Source organism: Rhipicephalus sanguineus, chromosome 10, assembly GCF_013339695.2.
Source record: "Rhipicephalus sanguineus isolate Rsan-2018 chromosome 10, BIME_Rsan_1.4, whole genome shotgun sequence".
Taxonomy (NCBI): Eukaryota; Metazoa; Arthropoda; class Arachnida; order Ixodida; family Ixodidae; genus Rhipicephalus; species Rhipicephalus sanguineus.
Genome location: NC_051185.1, coordinates 15147592 through 15163769, shown reverse-complemented (window position 1 = coordinate 15163769; position 16178 = coordinate 15147592). Strand labels below are relative to the sequence as shown.

Below are 16178 nucleotides of genomic sequence, written 5' to 3'. Positions count from 1 at the left end.
CAAGAAAATGGAATATATACATTAACAGAAAGGCAACGTAAAGTAACAAACAAACTGCACCAAATTTTTTATAAGGTGTAATGAAATGTTTTTGCCAAACTTTGAGGGCCACTTTCCTAAAGCAACAAAAGGGAGCAGCAGTGCCACAGTTACAACCAATTTCAAGTTCCTGATTCACATTTCAGGACTCACATTTTTCGCGTAAATCGAATGTTGGTTGATCAGGGTGTCTACCGAGTTGACATTTCTAAATTCCCTGAGTTTTCCAGGTTTTCCCTGAGTGTTTTTGCTGAAATTCCCTGAGTGGAACAGAAGTTTGTTTCATGTCAAGATGGGTAGAGACCATGTTGCTCGGTGATGTCACTTTCTAATACGCATTTTAGAAAATGAAAACGACTTACTCCCATTTGAATAGTACATAGAACATATAAACCTCAATATAGCGAAGTTGGTAAAAGCGGCAACTCACTTCGTTATATCGAAACTTCGTTAAACTGAAATTCGACCTGTCATGCAAGGCATAGTTACTGAAGGATTAATCTTAAGCTGAAAAGGCCACAAGAATGCTCGACTAATATGGCAACATGAAAAAACATTTTTTAAAATTTTTTGCGTGAAAAAAAATCAATTTTGTTGAGCCTGAGATGCAGCAATCACAGTTAGATGCCTTGCCAGAGTGTCACATGTAAAGACGAAACAAGTGCGGGTTTAATGCACTGTGGAATTGCGCTTGTTCTGCTGCTGCGGGTTGTTGTCAAATCCTCGCGCGTTGCCCAGAGCAATGCAACGCCTTTGCTATCATGTTGCCCAACCGAACTATTTGCTCTCCACGAACGCACAACACTGAAAACCATCCCACGTTAGAAAAAAAGAGTCAGTTTCACCGCGAGAGCAAAATAGTAAATCCGATAGCAACAAAGAGGAATTTTATATGAATATAGGCTAGCAGCTCGTTCCTTCAGGAAACGCAGCCGCTGCACTAAGAAAAGTGCCCTATCTATGATCTATGGCTCAGGGACGGATTCAGGTACATAATGGGGGGGGGGGGGTACAAAGGCTGCAGCCAACGCTCAGCAGTGCATTTTGGTGGGTCACGCATATTTACAACAGCCCAGAGGGGATTATGGCGGTGCCTAAGAAGCCTTCATTGGAAATGTGCATAGGGAAGCAGGAAAGGGTAGAGCAATGAGAGGTAGAGAGCAGGGACAAGATTCTCTTTACCCCTTTTGGACAGTGGCAGGCAAAGCAACCTGACAAAGGGGGCAAACTCGACAAGCAAGCCTGACAAAGGAGGTGGACGACAGGCACTGAAGGGAGGGGGCGGGGGCTGGCTTGGGGGGGGGGGGCGATCGCCGCTACCCCCCCCCCCCCGGGATCTGCCACTGCTATGGCTTCAACGAAAGTTTTGCAATTAGAGCACAACACCTACAAAGGTATGAGCCGTCTGCTGATCCCCACTAAAGATACCGCGGCGCACGCGACCACGCCCGCTGGTACAAAGTACGCACTTCCTGTCGGACTCACGCAGCACCCCCCCACCCCCACCCCCCCAACGCGCCGGCTCCTATCCAGGTGCCCATCGCGCGAATGAGACGGTCGTTTCATCTCTGCTTAAGCCCCGTTCGTCGGCAGCGCTCGCGCACTTTCACTCGCACATGGAGCATGCGACGCGCGGGGTGATGTAATCGCGATTTGGACTTGATAGGGATGATCATGGCGAAGGCAAAAAATTCGCGTCGGAGTGTCTATATAATTACTATCGCACAAAAAAAAAAAGCAATATAGCTGCGGGCTAAGATCGCATGAAAGCACGGCAACAGCCTGAATTACGGCACATCCGATTATGGTGGAAACGTTACTGCTTTCCGACATCGCGCGCCGAATCGAGCATGTGGGACCCGTGCCGGTGTCGCGAATTTCGGTCGCCGCTATGCCATGGCTCTAAAAAGTTTTGTAATTCGGCTTTGTAGCAAACACCCACGTGGTGTGGCTGGTAATTGCCAGCTGCAGCCCCAAAAAATTTCAGTCGACTGCCTAAAACTTGTTTCAGCAGTGCCCTCATCGGGAAAAAAGAAATAAAAAAGCTTTCACTTGCTGTGAATGGGCCCGTTAGTTACGCTAGCTCTCGCCTGGAAATTTATTATATTCTTCACGGAGTCCTAAATAGCATCTTTGAAGCTCGGGATCAGAGCGAGTGAGCTCTCCGATAACAGCCAACAAGCGTCTTTTTTCTCGCCGATCGGGATGGCTTGCCAGATACGAGCCTTGTCGAAGACATCCGCTTCCTGCGCGATCGCGATCGCTTGCAAGATAACTCAAGCTCGTTACATCTACTACTACCGCTTCTACAACTAATCATGGTTGTTACTTGACACGCGGCGATAACAAAAACACCATATCGGGCGCTAACGCACAGCACGCGCGAGAAAGATTACAGAACTACACCGCGTACTCCCAGAACATCCTGACAACATTACAACATTACGCGATACGATGTGTCGTGGTTCGCGGTTCCCGCATGCCACGCATTAGCCAGATTCTCTCCCACTTCACCGCTCCGAAGGCGATGACAGCATCAAAGTGCGCCACTTCCCCGCAGCCACAGCGGCCGTTTGATTTGAAAAATGCGTTCACAAAATATCGAGCAAGCGCTACCGCGACTTTCGTCACCTTTCAATAAAGATACTGTGGATTTTCCCTGATGGGAGCACAATTTCCCTGAGTTTTCCCTGAGAATTTCCAGACTACCCAAAATCCCTGAGAATTCCCGGTTTTCCCGGTCGGTAGACACCCTGTTGATGTAAACGTATGCGTGTGCAACTATTATTTTATGCACTTCAGTCTTCTCAAGACGAAGGTCAAACATCAGCAAGTGTCATTAAAATGAAATGTAAATGAGATCAAGTTTGTACAAAACATGTGATGCAGTACATGAAACAACGTCCTGGACGGGCCAAGCAACGGTGTCACCCGTTGCCCTCATCCGACTCCTCTTCATCGCTGAAGTAAGCACTCTTGCGGATTCGACGTCGGCTTCCAGAGGATGACTGTGCGCCAGACTGTTGACCGCTTCCAGACTCGCGCTCTCTTTGTTGTTGCTAAAGGCAAGCAGAAAAAAAAATGAGGGTGGGAGAGAGTACTTTACATGACTTCAGGATACGGTAAATACGATACATGACTAGTATTCTCAAGATGACAACCCGGGTCAAGTCCACGTACGTGCAACGTGTAAAACGCTGCCTGTTGTGCGCACTGTAACCCACCATCTCGTACTGGTCTTTCAATGGTAACATACGAAGCTGTAACAGTCAGGTGAAAAAAAGAAATCCAGGAGCCCTTGCCCTGTTGGGAAAATGGAGGCAAGCGAAGCTTGACTTGTGCGTGCCTGACGTACTACTTTTATTTCTTTCTTTCTATCACATCGTGCAATGCTCCCTCCTAACTATCTCCTTCCTCCATGCCAGGAATTAGACCTTCACCCATGTGATTAGCAGCACAACACTTCAGTTGCTACAGGCAACAATGACAGTCATTCGTCATATCCAGGCAACAATGAAATGTGGCAACGTGAAATGACAATGCACCTCGACTATCTTGATGAAAGATCAGATTGCCGGCAAGCCCACGAGTGAGACAGCATCAATTATTGGAAAACAGCACACGCAACTACGTTGTGACTGGCGCACCTTCGAGGGCCTTATATATGTGTACTCCTGCATTTCTGTACACGCGTGGGCACCGGGTTTTTTTCGCGGTCCCACCTACAACGCCAATTTGCGAAGCATAAAAGTTTCGCCTAAAAGAGCCATGTGTCCACGCAAAAATCCACACGCCACTGCAACTAGGCTGGCTGCTTGGCCTTTTGCTACTCTCCACGTACCTCGTACTTGATTGCTGCGTGAAGCGACTCCAAGGCCGGGTCTTCCTCATTTTCACTTTCGGTAGCCTCCGCTTCCTGCTCTTTGGGCCTGAAAAGTTATTACTTACTTTATGCAATACCGTAAGTACTATAGATACAAGCAGGGTCAGCATTACACAGTAATGAAACACCATCAACCATATCTTATGTCCACTGCAGGATGAAAGCCCCTGCGATTGATTTCCAATTATTCTTGTCTCGCAGCGGTTGACAGCGTCCTTTCTCTGCCCATCTCCTAATTTCCTTACGTCAGCCTCAACCGCATCCCCATTCCCTTGGTTCCCATTTCATAACTCTAATATACAATTTTATTGTATCAGGAAACAATGTGGTAAAAATGAAGACGAAGCATAGGAACGAACAACACACCACATAAAGCGTTGCTTGTGGTGTGTTTGTTTGTTCCTATGCTTCGTCTTCGTTTTTACCGCGCTGTTTCCCGATACAAGATGTTCAACCAACTAGCCAACAAGTTCATCCAATTCTATTAGATGATGGAGGCGTCGAGGGCATTACCTGTAGTTCTTAATTTAAATAACAAAAACGGGTTGCTCGATCGATTCCCCTCATTCCATTTGCTTTATGGCAAGGGCCTCAACTCCAACAGGTTTTATATACCTTTAAATAACATGCTAGCGTTTACTGGTCAGCTGCCTACAAAGGACGTTCAACATTTGTCACCACTATCATAGTACACTCCTAGGGTTACATATGCAGAAACACTGAAGAAAGTGAACAAGGAAATGGTTCTCGCAGTAGCACAACTGGAAGCGGACGCACATGCAACGCGAAAGTTGTGGTTTCAGTACCCATTTGTGGCAAGTTCTATTTCATCCACTTTAATTAATCCATAAATAGTACTGCACTTCAACTGAAAACTAAAAATAGTGCCCCCTGTTCTTTTTTTACTTCATTAGCTGTCGTCTTGATGTGACTGTGTCTAACTGCTTAAGCTGTATTCCCACGATGAACGAAATCGCGATTCGGCCCTGCGGATCGCGTACTACGTCATCATACATCACCCGTTCCCGTGCTCCTTCTTCGGTCCGTGCAGACCGATTCACGAAACGGCGCAGACCGAAATCACAGTTGGGATCAGTGGGGATCTTCGGCGAAAAATACAAAGATCCTGGCGGCGAAACGCGTTCGGCGGCAACAACGAATTTTTTCAATCCAATCCAAGTCGCTTTTGCTGAAAAGCGCGCGCAATACGAAGGTGACGCTACTCTAAAGGGAACTGTACGCAGCTGTCGGTCTTCTCAGCAACTTCGTTTCAGGGCGACTGAAAATGGACGAACTCATGGAGAGTGTCGCAGGGCCGGCGTCGTACGGCTCCAGATTCGCCGATGATGCAACGTATTTCTTTTTGTCGTTGGTGGAGCAGCTTCCTGCTCTGTGGGACCCGAGCTGCGACGACTACTCGAACAGTATCTTTCGCTCTACGCTGTGGCAACAAATTTCCGACGAGATGCAAGAGCAGTACCCGGATTGTGGGCCATACATCCCCGGTATGTTTTGTTTATTATCTATAAGCATCCCAACAGATTTTTTGGTGAGCCCCAGCTTGAGCCAGACCGATCGCTTGCGCTGAAGAAAACCGCTCTCCTCTTCGTCGTCTGCTGCAACTTCGAGAGCAACAGCCATCGCGGCAAAGCGGCGCTTGTGCTCGACGTCTATTTTGCGCAATATAACATCTGCAGCAGAGCTCCCGCACGCGCCTGCGCCGTACCTATGCTCCTTGGAGTGAGGGTAGGGCCGATCTGTCCGCGCCGTTCTCCCCTGTCGTGTGAATGCAAGCCGCGGAGAGATCCCAAACACGTCACATGTCACGTGACTGGTCCGTCCGCAATCACGTCCGTCATGGGAATACAGCTTTACAAGGAACATAGTAGAGGGAGGCTCCAGATGAAAATCCGGCCCCTTGGTTTTCTGTAACGTACACTTGAGTCTGAACCCATGACCATCCTTCCTTTTCACTTCCATCAAACTGCAGCTGCGATAGAAGCTGTGGCCTCGAGGCAAGCAGTGCAAAGCCCATAGCTACGGAGCTACTGCAGCGGGTACATGGTAATGGAAGATATTCCTGAAAAGCGGGGAATTATTTAAATATAATAATTCAAGAACTCTTACGGCTGTCCCTTTCTTCTCTTCCTTTTCTTTTCCGGGGCCTCTCGCTCGCCAAATGAATTCCGTGGACAGCGGTAACTGAGATGACCTTCCTCCTGGAAGAAAAATGCAACAGATGCGTGCTCTTTCATTGGGTAATCTACTCATGCTGGAAGTAAAATGACCCAGAACAATTATAGGTGTAGGAATCTTGAAGTATGTGAGCATTTGGGTTATCTCCTCATTTCAAACTGTGCCTGCTGTTTTAGAAAAACAATGGCAAAGCTGTACACTCCAGGTTGAACTGAGACCTCATAAAAGTGTGACAAGAAGTCATGTTTTCTTGCCCCAAGGACACAGTCGTAGTTTCTTTCAAAACATATACACACATGCACTTGATTTTTCTGTTTCACATAACCAGGATTCATCGGCGAAAACTGCTGAACATGTTATTGCTTGGGGCAAGCCACACATGAACATGTCGAAACCTTCTTGAATGTTTTTCATATGTTCTAATCAATTCGCGTGCATGGCGCAAAGGTTGAAGTTGCATACTGAAATGCAAGCGACCGTCAGTGATTGTGCAGGAATGCACCGTGACTCGAGCAAAAAAGGCCATTCCGTTAGATCTGTAGATCGGTTTTTCGATGATCGCAAACGATGCTCACCGCTATCCTTGTACTGTGAACATTTTATTTTGCTGGGCACACGTTCGCCAAATAATGAACCTAATCTTTACTGGCTTGGCTATTCTTCCCTATGACAACTACAGAACGATACAGTAAATGTAAAAGGATAAAATATTCGGAATCTTGGTCATCTCAGAATGATTGCTAAAACTACATACAACTCACATTTTGTAACGTTAATTCTTTCTATTTTTAATTCTATCTTTTTGCTTGTTTTCAAATTTCCTTTCCACTACTACATTTTTCATTCTTTCTTAACTGCTGCGCTGAAGAGTTGATTTCCGGTGTCTAAGACGATGGCAATGTGAGAGTTGCATATGATTTCTGTCGCTTAAATTTACTTGCCAGTTTCTTGGAAAAATTCAGTGGTAATTTTGTTCACGAGTGATTCGCAAGGTTTAATTTTCCAAAGCAACACTGGGATTATAATAAATTCACCGGGGAGAGCTTCGGATAAATTTTCACCCCGTGGGGTTTTCAAAGTTTGGCCAAATACAAGTGCACGATAAGTTTTGCATTTTCTTTACACCCACACCTGGCGGCGGCAACCAGGAACCAAGCACGCAACATCGTGCCACTAAGCAGCAGAACGCCTAAGCTCAGATCTATTGCAGCAGATTCAAATTTGTGGCAAACGATATGATTACTGATACAACCAAACTGGTTTTTACTTACACCACACTCGAAGCACCTCGATTTGTCCTTGTATTCTTTACGGCGGATGAACTCGGGAGCTCGGCCGTTGTACTTTGCGATGCTTGCCCGCAGCGTGCGTCCCATTAGCGGCTGGTTGTTTAGAGCAGACGCACATTTGCTGGCCGATTCGGGATCCACAAAGAGCACAAACGCTACTCCCTTGCTCTTCCACGTTTGCTTGTCTTTCATGACGGTCACCCTGCACACACGAATAACGTTATGGTATATTAGTGTCAACATTGTGTCAACATTTGTAACCACCACTTGCTTTTTACAGTTCCGTCAAGTGATGGAAAAAAAGAAGGAACTTCAGGATCCCTTCCCCAATCAGGAAAATGGGGGCAAGCAAAGTTTGGCGTGCTTGACATGCTGCTTTTCTTTCTTTCTTTTTTGTACGTAGCGGCCGTCCCCGGAACGCTGTTTTCGGGCTGAATCGGCATGGTGTCTTTCATGTTCTTTACAGCATTCGTCAGCCTGTAGAATGGCCCAAAGGAACATCACGCGATCATGGAAACGCGGGTTAGGAATTCAATTTTCTTGAAGTCGGAATTTTTCCGAAATGCGCAATTCCTGACATCGACCTTACGTGTTGTCCAGCAGATCGCTTTTAGTCCACCAACACGAAATAATTCAATAAAGTGCCCATAGCAAGTGTACTGCTTCCCAATTGTTTCTTGCATCATCGGTAGGAGGCATTTGTATGCTTCAGTTCACATTGGGCAAGCATGGGCACATGGCCTAGTGTTCAAGGCACTTGCTTTCCGACTACGGGGACCCCTGCTAAAACCCCAGCCTCGGAAAGGAAACTTATTTTGTGTTATTCATTATTTCTTTGGAGCGTGCCAGCTGAGGGTGAGGAGGGTTTTTTGGAACATCACCATCACCAGCTACACAGGTCAGTCAATGAAAGCTTCACTTGAAAAAAATAAAAAAGACGAAACTATATCACTGGAGTGTGATAGAATGAAGACAGTCTTACAGGCAACAGTTAAAATGTGCCTGATGTACCTCAAGCCTGTGAAAAATCCACTCTATCGAAAAAAGAATTACGGAGTGCGCAATAGATAACTTGATCACTTCCCATATATGATCACTCATTAGAAAATGCACTTCAAACCATCTCACCTTTCTTGCAATGGAGTATCAAATACCTCGGAATAAAGCTAAGCATATATGATACATTAACTGACATTCAACCATAGTTCGAGCCGGTCTTATGTTCAATTTTGTACTCGAGAGGTAACGATGCAGAAGCCACATAATTATAGTGTGGTCAAAGTTGTCCCACTAAGTGCCCTCTACAGTGAAACCCATTTTTTTCTGCAATCTCTATTACTGAATCGCTACAACGTACATGAACATGTTGACGCCGTGCTACACGCTTGGGTTGCACGTAGGTAACGCGACTGACAGCGTTGATGATCTTGCGAGAGCTTAGCCACGCTACAGCCACGCCGTTCTCACTATTTTGAGTGTCGATCGCGAACGGCACTGCACGTGATTTCGCGACGAATATTCGCGTACACTTACTTGGCAACCTTGCCGTACTTTTCGAAGATCTGGTGCAGGTCATTGTTTGTGAGCTTGAACGGCAAATTGCTCACATACACGGTGCTTTTGCTCGGCTTAAGACCCGCACTCATGACGGTTGCCTCTCTGGTTCGAAGATACAGCTGTCCGCACTAATCGGTCCTGCAGTTGACGAGTATGCTTTTCATTCTTGCGAATGTGTGTGTACAAGCGTTAGAAAGCCTAGTGACTTCTTTTCTGATTATAAAAGGTTTCACGTTTCATTTAGACGCAGAACACAGTCAGTAGCAGCAGAGAATAGCAGCTAGTAGCAGCTTGGATTAATTCGACTTGTGTGGTGGCCAGGTTGTCACACGATCACGATCGACCTTGCGATCACTTTTCGCGATTGAGCACCGAGGATCGATTTTCTCTACCGTGATTGACTCCCTTATGAGCCGAGAGCAATTACGATTGAAATGGGGCAGTGTGACATTTAACACAAGGACACAAGCACCAAACCCGACTGAATGAAATGTGCAAATTAAGCTTGAAAATAATTTATTATAGTTAATCTATTTGTTACTTAGGGCATTTTATTTCTTTTCGCCTTAGCTTGGCTTTGTCTTAGTTGCTGTCGTTGGCTATCATCATCAACAATCGTCAACAACCGGCGGCGTCCATGAATGCGAAGCGCCCGACTTTAAACGGGTCGCTCCGGCACTCTTGGGTGTCGACAATTTATGTGAAGGTGTGCGTGGAATTCAGTAAGCGCAAGTCTGGATGATCCAGCGGCAATGATAGCTGCAGGGGAGCCCCTGGAGTTCGTGCCGTACGGCACCGAATACTTGACGCACCACCCTGGAAACGTGCGCCACTGCAGCGATGGGAGCTCCGGCGATAGAGTCCCAACTGGCCCAACAAGCGCTGCCGAGCTCTCGGAAGCCCTGCGGGGCGTCTCTCTGCGCATCAACAGGCGCAGCGACGATGGCCCTCAGCCCAGACCATCCTTCTGGAAACTGCGGGAGAGCCCTTGCCTGGAAGACGACGACTCCGACGGGGAAGAGGAAATCTACGCCTCGTCCAACACCGTAGTCTGGAGCAAGTCCAATGGCGGTGACGTGCGCACGGTTTTGAGGACTTTCAACATAAGCGGAAAGATTCAGGACGCCCTTTGGTGCGACTTTCTCGTGGCCGATTACCAGGCGAGGCACCTGGTCGGAAGCGCGTCAGAGACTGAGACGAGAGTGCCCTGCGTGTGTATCTTTGAAGAGAGCGCTGGTACCTTACACTGTTTCTCGCGCTCCGGTGAGGATTACACGCGCTCCGTGCCTTTCGTGGTGTCGCGGCTGTGGCCTATGAGGTACGGACTACTGATCGAACGCCGACTGCGAGACGTCGCCGCTCAAGTGACGTCGCACTTCCCTCTCGCGACTCCGAACGAACACTCAGCTGCTGGCGCCATGATGTTCAGTCTCCTTCACCCCCTGGACGAAGTGGCACCCGTAGTAAGTCGAAATGCGATGCACGGCCGCATTCCCAAGTTCGGCTACACGCAGTGCGGCTCCGGCGTCGAAGTGGTATACGTGTGCGAAGAGCCTTCGCTGCTCGTCACGTTCCACGGGTCGCAGGGGACGCACAGCGTGTGGGAAGTTCGTCGCACCACGGACGAGGAAGACCAGTATGTGGACACCTCCGCCGCCGCTTACGGTCTCGACCGGACCCCGGCCTCCTTCCGCGCCGCCGCCCTTTCGTCTTCGCCGGCAACTAATTCGTCTTTCAGTTGCTCGCCGCGACGTTCCCACAGCGCTTCCGCCAACGGTCGTTCAGCTCTGGAGCGGGCCTCCAACTCGGGCCACCATAACCACTCTCCACTCGCGCACATGGCGTACCTGAGCAGATCGCAGTCCCCGTTGCCCGTCTTCACTCCGAGCCACGAGAACACGTTTAACACCAACTTGACGTACGACCAGTGTGAGCCGCAGGCTTCCCCCCTCGTACCGGACATCTGCCTCGACCAGTTGTGGTGCGAACCGCAGCCCTCGGGCGAGAGAGCCTCCAAGGCCTTCGTGATCCGCGACATGGTCGGGAACGCCTACCTCTGCTTCCACCTGAGCTCGCGGAAGACGCTCAAGCTCGTCAGCCTCAGCAAAAGCAGCGCGCGACCTACGCTCAAGGAGTGCGACACCATATCGGCCCTAGATGTCCAGTACCTGCCGTCTCTGAACATGCTACTCGTGCTTGATCTGAACCACAGCCTTACGCTCTATGCCGGCCCCAGTAGACTGTGTAAAGTTCACGTGCCTTCATTTGTGTTTGCGCCCACGAGAGAACTCGAGTGCTCGCTCCCGCGTCGCAACAGCGGAGCCAACAGCTCATTTTCAGATGTCGGCGTTTCCTCCATGCCTGCGAGTGCCGGCCACTCGCATAAAGCAGGTGAAGATTCGGGACCCTTGCCCCTGCCACACCACGTCTCCCTGCAGGACGGCGTCAGAAATCGTGTGACCTTGGAGTCGTCGTCTGGAACGTACTATCGACTCAGCCTCCCAGCAATGTCCAAGGACAGGATCGTTAAACGATGTCTGAAAGCTCTGTCTACCGTCCTGCCCCAGGAACTGGGCGTCCAAGTGCTCACGAGGTGGTACATGTCGCGAAATGCACCCGGACCCACAGACTTGACAGCATCGACTGAAATGCATTCCTTTCTCGTGTTCATTCTGGGTACGGTTGGTTGCGTCGCTGCCAGTAATGGCTTGCAACAAGTTGGAGGCATGGACCTCGATGTTGTAACTCCCGTGGCAGTGAAAAAATCTAAATCAAGCGAAGGAGGCTCTAACGGAGACTGGGAGTATTTGTTAGAGCGATCGGGAGGTTCTCTCGGCCCGGCTTCGAGAAGTGTACCAAAAGTGGGCCCGAAGATGCCGCTGTTTGTCCCTAGCTGCGAGACATCGGCTAGCAATGTTGCACCCCTCCAAGATCATGCCTACAGTGTGCTGATTGCACTCCACCTTGTCTATGAAGACGCCAAGTTGGACGTGCTCGAGTGGCCCTCGTTGCCTCGATTTGCCGAGTTCCTCTATAGGCTGTCCGTCCATTTGGGCTTGAAGTCCTATCAAGACCTCTACAGGAAAGACTTCCCAGAGAAAATCAGAATCGTCGACGTTTCGTCTACTGCATCGATTCCTGAGGGTGAGCCAAGGACTCCGTCTTGGTTTCCTTTGTCCCCACCTAACATATTTTCCTGGATCGCAAATACGATGGCACATCTGAGTGACAAGTCGTCGAGGTTTCTTTACATCCCCGGAACGACGAGGTCTCTCAAAGCGGTTGTGCTTCTCTACTCTGTGCTCTCTCGCCCATTGGAGTGTTCATTTTCCACTGAGCTCCTGCAGGACATTTCTGCAGCATCACTAGGAAAACATGAAAGCCATAAATTTTCTTTTCACAAGCAGAGTGGTGTAGGTGAGAGGATAGTCTCTCTCCTTGTCAAGCTTGGCATCAGTTTGGATCAGCTTTCTCGTTGGCCCTCGGGAGTTGTCGCACCTCTTCAGGATGCCATGGTCGAGTGTCAGGACAGCCCTGCTCTTGGTTGGGGTCCAGCAGCGTGTCGCTTGGTGGGAAGGGAAGATCTTGCCGAGCTGACAGCGCAGAAGCAAAGAAAGTGTCTTGCAAAGATGCCCGTGCCATCTGTGCACGAAAACCCAAAGCAGGGATCGAGCCTTATTGAGAAGGACAACGGCTTTGAGCTCCTCAACAAAGAAATGTGCAAGCTAAAGTTCAGCAAAGACCAGCGCATTAGCGAGGCATGCCGCATGCTGCAATCGTCAATGCCAGTGTGCATAGCCATCCAGCAGAGGCCAGAAGTGAGCGACCACGAATTTGTGGAGGAACAGGAGCGCCATCTCTATGGCTTGTGCATTCGCACCATGGCCCTTCCTGTAGGCAGAGGTATGATGACACTGCGCAGCTGCCAGCCTGTACTTGCTGACCCGCTGCCAATTCCAAAGCTCTGCCTTACGGGTCGGGTTCCCCTGAGAAATGCCACGGTTGACATGTCTCACATTGAAGTGCCTCCAAATATGAACACGTGGCCCTTATTTCACAACGGCGTTGCAGCTGGGCTGCGTGTTGCACCCGACGCGAGTGATGTAGACTCGAGTTGGATTACCTTCAACAAGCCCCGAGCCAGCACTGCGACAGATGCCACCATTGAGCATGCTGGCTTCCTCCTCGGGCTAGGTCTCAACGGCCACCTGTCTGCTCTCACTACCACAGCCATCCACGATTACATGCTAAAGAACCATGAGCTGACTAGCGTCGGGCTGCTGCTTGGCTTGGCTGCCTCGAAGCTGGGGAGCATGGATCTTGCGGGCACGAAACTGATGAGCATTCATGTTGAAACCCTTCTGCCGCCTACCTCTACGGAATTGGACGTGCACCCGCTAGTATGCGTGGCATCTGTCATGGGCCTGGGACTGCTCTACGCAGAGTCTGGTCATAGCCAGATGGCAGACATACTCCTTGGAGAGATCGGTCGGCCTCCAGGTCCAGAGATGGATCACTGCATCGACAGGGAAAGTTATGCGCTGGCAGCCGGGCTTGCCTTGGGCTTGATCATGCTTGGAAAGGGTGGCTCTCATTCCCACCATTCCGACTTGCGCATGGCCGAGCAGCTTCACCATTACATGGTCGGTGGACGCGTGCGGTCGGCGGGGAGCCAGCGGGAGAGATTCCGTTCTCCCAGCTACCAAATTAGAGAAGGCAACGCTGTCAATGTTCACGTCACCAGCCCAGCAGCTACCCTTGCCCTTGGCATGATGTTCTTCAACAGCGGCGATAAGGCAGTTGCTGGCTGGATGGCTGCTCCGGAAACACAGTATCTCCTGGACATGGTCCGGCCGGACTTTCTTCTTCTCCGGACGCTGGCCTCAGGGCTCATTCTATGGTCCGACGTCTGTCCCACAAAAGCTTGGATTCAGAGTCACATACCTGAAGTGGTGGCCACCTATGCATTTCAGAGGACATCCGAAGACGTGGATATTGACCACGAGACCATGAGCCAAGCATACTGCAACATATTGGCCGGAGCTTGCCTCTGCGTTGGTCTCAAATTTGCAGGCTCTGCAAACTATGAGGCATTCGATATCCTCCGTCATTACACCATGTACTTTCTGGACCTGCAGAAGCAGGCTGTGGCCGAGCAAGCTGGACGAAACACGCTGGAGACCTGCCTTCTCGTCACGGTGTTGAGCCTGTCCCTCGTCATGGCTGGCACTGGCGACCTTGAAGTCATGCGCATCTGCCGCCACCTCCGGCTGCGCTCCACTCACGCTTCGAGCCACGTCCTGTACGGTTCTTACCTGGCAACGCACATGGCGTTGGGCTTTTTATTCCTCGGCGGTACGGAACTTACCCTAAGCACACGTCCCATGGCCGTTGCGGCTTTGCTGTGTTCCCTCTTCCCATGTTTTCCCATCCACAGCAGTGACAACCGCTACCACTTGCAGGCCTTCAGGCATCTCTATGTTCTTGCCGTGGAACCTCGCCACTTACTGCCGGTAGACTCCATAACCGGGAACGTTGTCTACAGCCACATAACCATCTCCTTCAGGCCAACGAATGCCTATGGCCCCTGCGAGTATGTGCTGAAGGCACCTTGTCACCTTCCCGAACTTGACCTCTTGGACAGCATCGGCTTGAACGACCCCCGCTACTGGCCAATCACCTTCCGGCGCGACAAAAACTGGGACCTCCTCAAATCTGTGCTCTCGAACCGGGGCCGGCTGTGCGTCAAGCACAAGGCTGGTTGCCTGCCATATGCCGTGGATCCTACGGGTTGCAAGACGGCTTTTGAGCAAAGTGCCATAAAGGACCTACTACGCGGATGGTCACTGAGGCCCAAGGTGTCTGCCTGCTTCTCCGAGAACACCGTGATTTCGAAGTTCACAGAGTTCTTCCTCAGAGTGCGTGCATTTGGCGATTCAGAGCAGGCTTTGCAGCATGCCTTTGGCACCATACTTTTGGAGTGCACCATGCGCGAGAGGGTAGACATGCTTTCTACGCTCTTCGATCTGTTCCAGACTGCCAGGCACGACTTCATGCAATCTACGTTACCGCTGTGGCAGGCCAGGATCGTGCTGGCCTACTACGACCACTGCAGAGGTCCGAAGCAACAACTCATCGACAAGTCTTTTGCCCTCACCCTGCGGGCACGCATTGCGGCCGCTGTCGACGACGTCCTCCCCAAGGAGGTGCTGTGCGCGGCTGTGCAGACGTACGTGAAGAACGGGCCCAATGTGCCTGCAGCCGCACTTCCGTTTCTTGTGTGGCACGACATTTCGTACCCTCTGTCGAATGCTCGCCAAAGTTGCGACAGCCCTGCCCATTTTCTCGCCTTCTGCCTCGAACATTTGTCACCAGCCATTGGCAGTGAGACAATCCTGCAGTCACTGTTGTGAGTGTGCCTGTGGTTACGACTGTTGCCGACTGTTAGACATCTTTAACTTATAAATGCATGTTTTATTGATCTAACTTTGGTGTATCTATAACTTAATAAATGCACGTTTTGTTTATCCAACTTAGGTGTTTCAACTTCAAAAAATAATCGGGGTAGCTACACACTAGTGGCGCGAAGACTGAGGAATCAGTGGTGCTGGTGGCATTCCCCTCCTCCTCACTCGCTTTCCTTTCGCACCTCCTTGCTATACTATGCTATATGAGGCTGCAATGTGCTTTCTCTCCCTTTTTCTTTGAGTCTTGCTCTACGTTTCTTCTCTCTCTTTTCTGAGTCTGTTTCTATCTCTCTCTCTGTGTAGTCCTTAGTCTTTCTATTTTTTTGTCTTTCTTCTGTTTCTCTCTCTCTGTACTTGTTCTCGCGCCCATCAGAGTTACTGTATCCCATGCCGGACAAATCGGCACGTGTCGTGTGAATGCAGTAGAAGATAAACAAGAAGATTAACGGGTGGTGCACATCAACGTTTTCAGCCTTCTTCCAGGTGGACATCGTTTTGAGGCCCTGACTGCGCTAGCAATTGGCAAATGCTGCACGACAAATACAGTGAAACCTCGGTGATACGAATATCACGGGGCCACCAAAATTATTCGTATCACCCGAAATTCGTATCACTAGAAAGCATGGAAAATTAGCATGCGACAAAACAAAAAAGCTGGCGTACATTTTCATATATTGTTTGTCAGGGCTGCGGTAGCGTCAGGAAGAATCCTGAATGATTGTCAGCTAAGTTTTTAGATGTCGGTAA

The 16178-nt window shown here is 49.7% G+C and overlaps 2 protein-coding genes across 2 annotated transcripts; one reads left to right on the top strand and one right to left on the bottom strand.

Annotated features, from left to right (window-relative positions):
* Nucleotides 1-2800: 2800 nt before the first annotated feature.
* On the bottom strand, nucleotides 2801-9228 carry LOC119407102 (zinc finger CCHC-type and RNA-binding motif-containing protein 1). Its single transcript, XM_037673950.2, has 5 exons — nucleotides 8941-9228; nucleotides 7390-7609; nucleotides 6050-6141; nucleotides 3881-3968; nucleotides 2801-3098 (listed from the first exon to the last, which is right to left on the bottom strand). The coding sequence occupies exons 1-5, from the start codon at nucleotides 9051-9053 to the stop codon at nucleotides 2967-2969; spliced, it is 645 nt and encodes a 214-aa protein (XP_037529878.1). The 5' UTR covers nucleotides 9054-9228; the 3' UTR covers nucleotides 2801-2966.
* A 341-nt stretch (nucleotides 9229-9569) lies between these two features.
* Nucleotides 9570-15401, top strand: LOC119407100 (anaphase-promoting complex subunit 1). The gene has a single exon (XM_037673947.2). The coding sequence runs from the start codon at nucleotides 9717-9719 to the stop codon at nucleotides 15375-15377; it is 5661 nt and encodes a 1886-aa protein (XP_037529875.1). The 5' UTR covers nucleotides 9570-9716; the 3' UTR covers nucleotides 15378-15401.
* Nucleotides 15402-16178: the final 777 nt, after the last annotated feature.

Excerpts from the sequence above, each read along its gene's own strand:
- LOC119407102 (XM_037673950.2), bottom strand. The coding sequence starts at position 9,053 with ATGAGTGCGGGTCTTAAGCCGAGCAAAAGCACCGTGTATGTGAGCAAT. Across the intron at positions 7,610-8,940 it reads AAGTACGGCAAGGTTGCCAA|GGTGACCGTCATGAAAGACA; the intron begins GTAAGTGTACGC and ends TCGTGTGTGCAG. Across the intron at positions 6,142-7,389 it reads CGAGGTGCTTCGAGTGTGGT|GAGGAAGGTCATCTCAGTTA; the intron begins GTAAGTAAAAAC and ends TTTTTCTTCCAG.
- LOC119407100 (XM_037673947.2), top strand. The coding sequence starts at position 9,717 with ATGATAGCTGCAGGGGAGCCCCTGGAGTTCGTGCCGTACGGCACCGAA.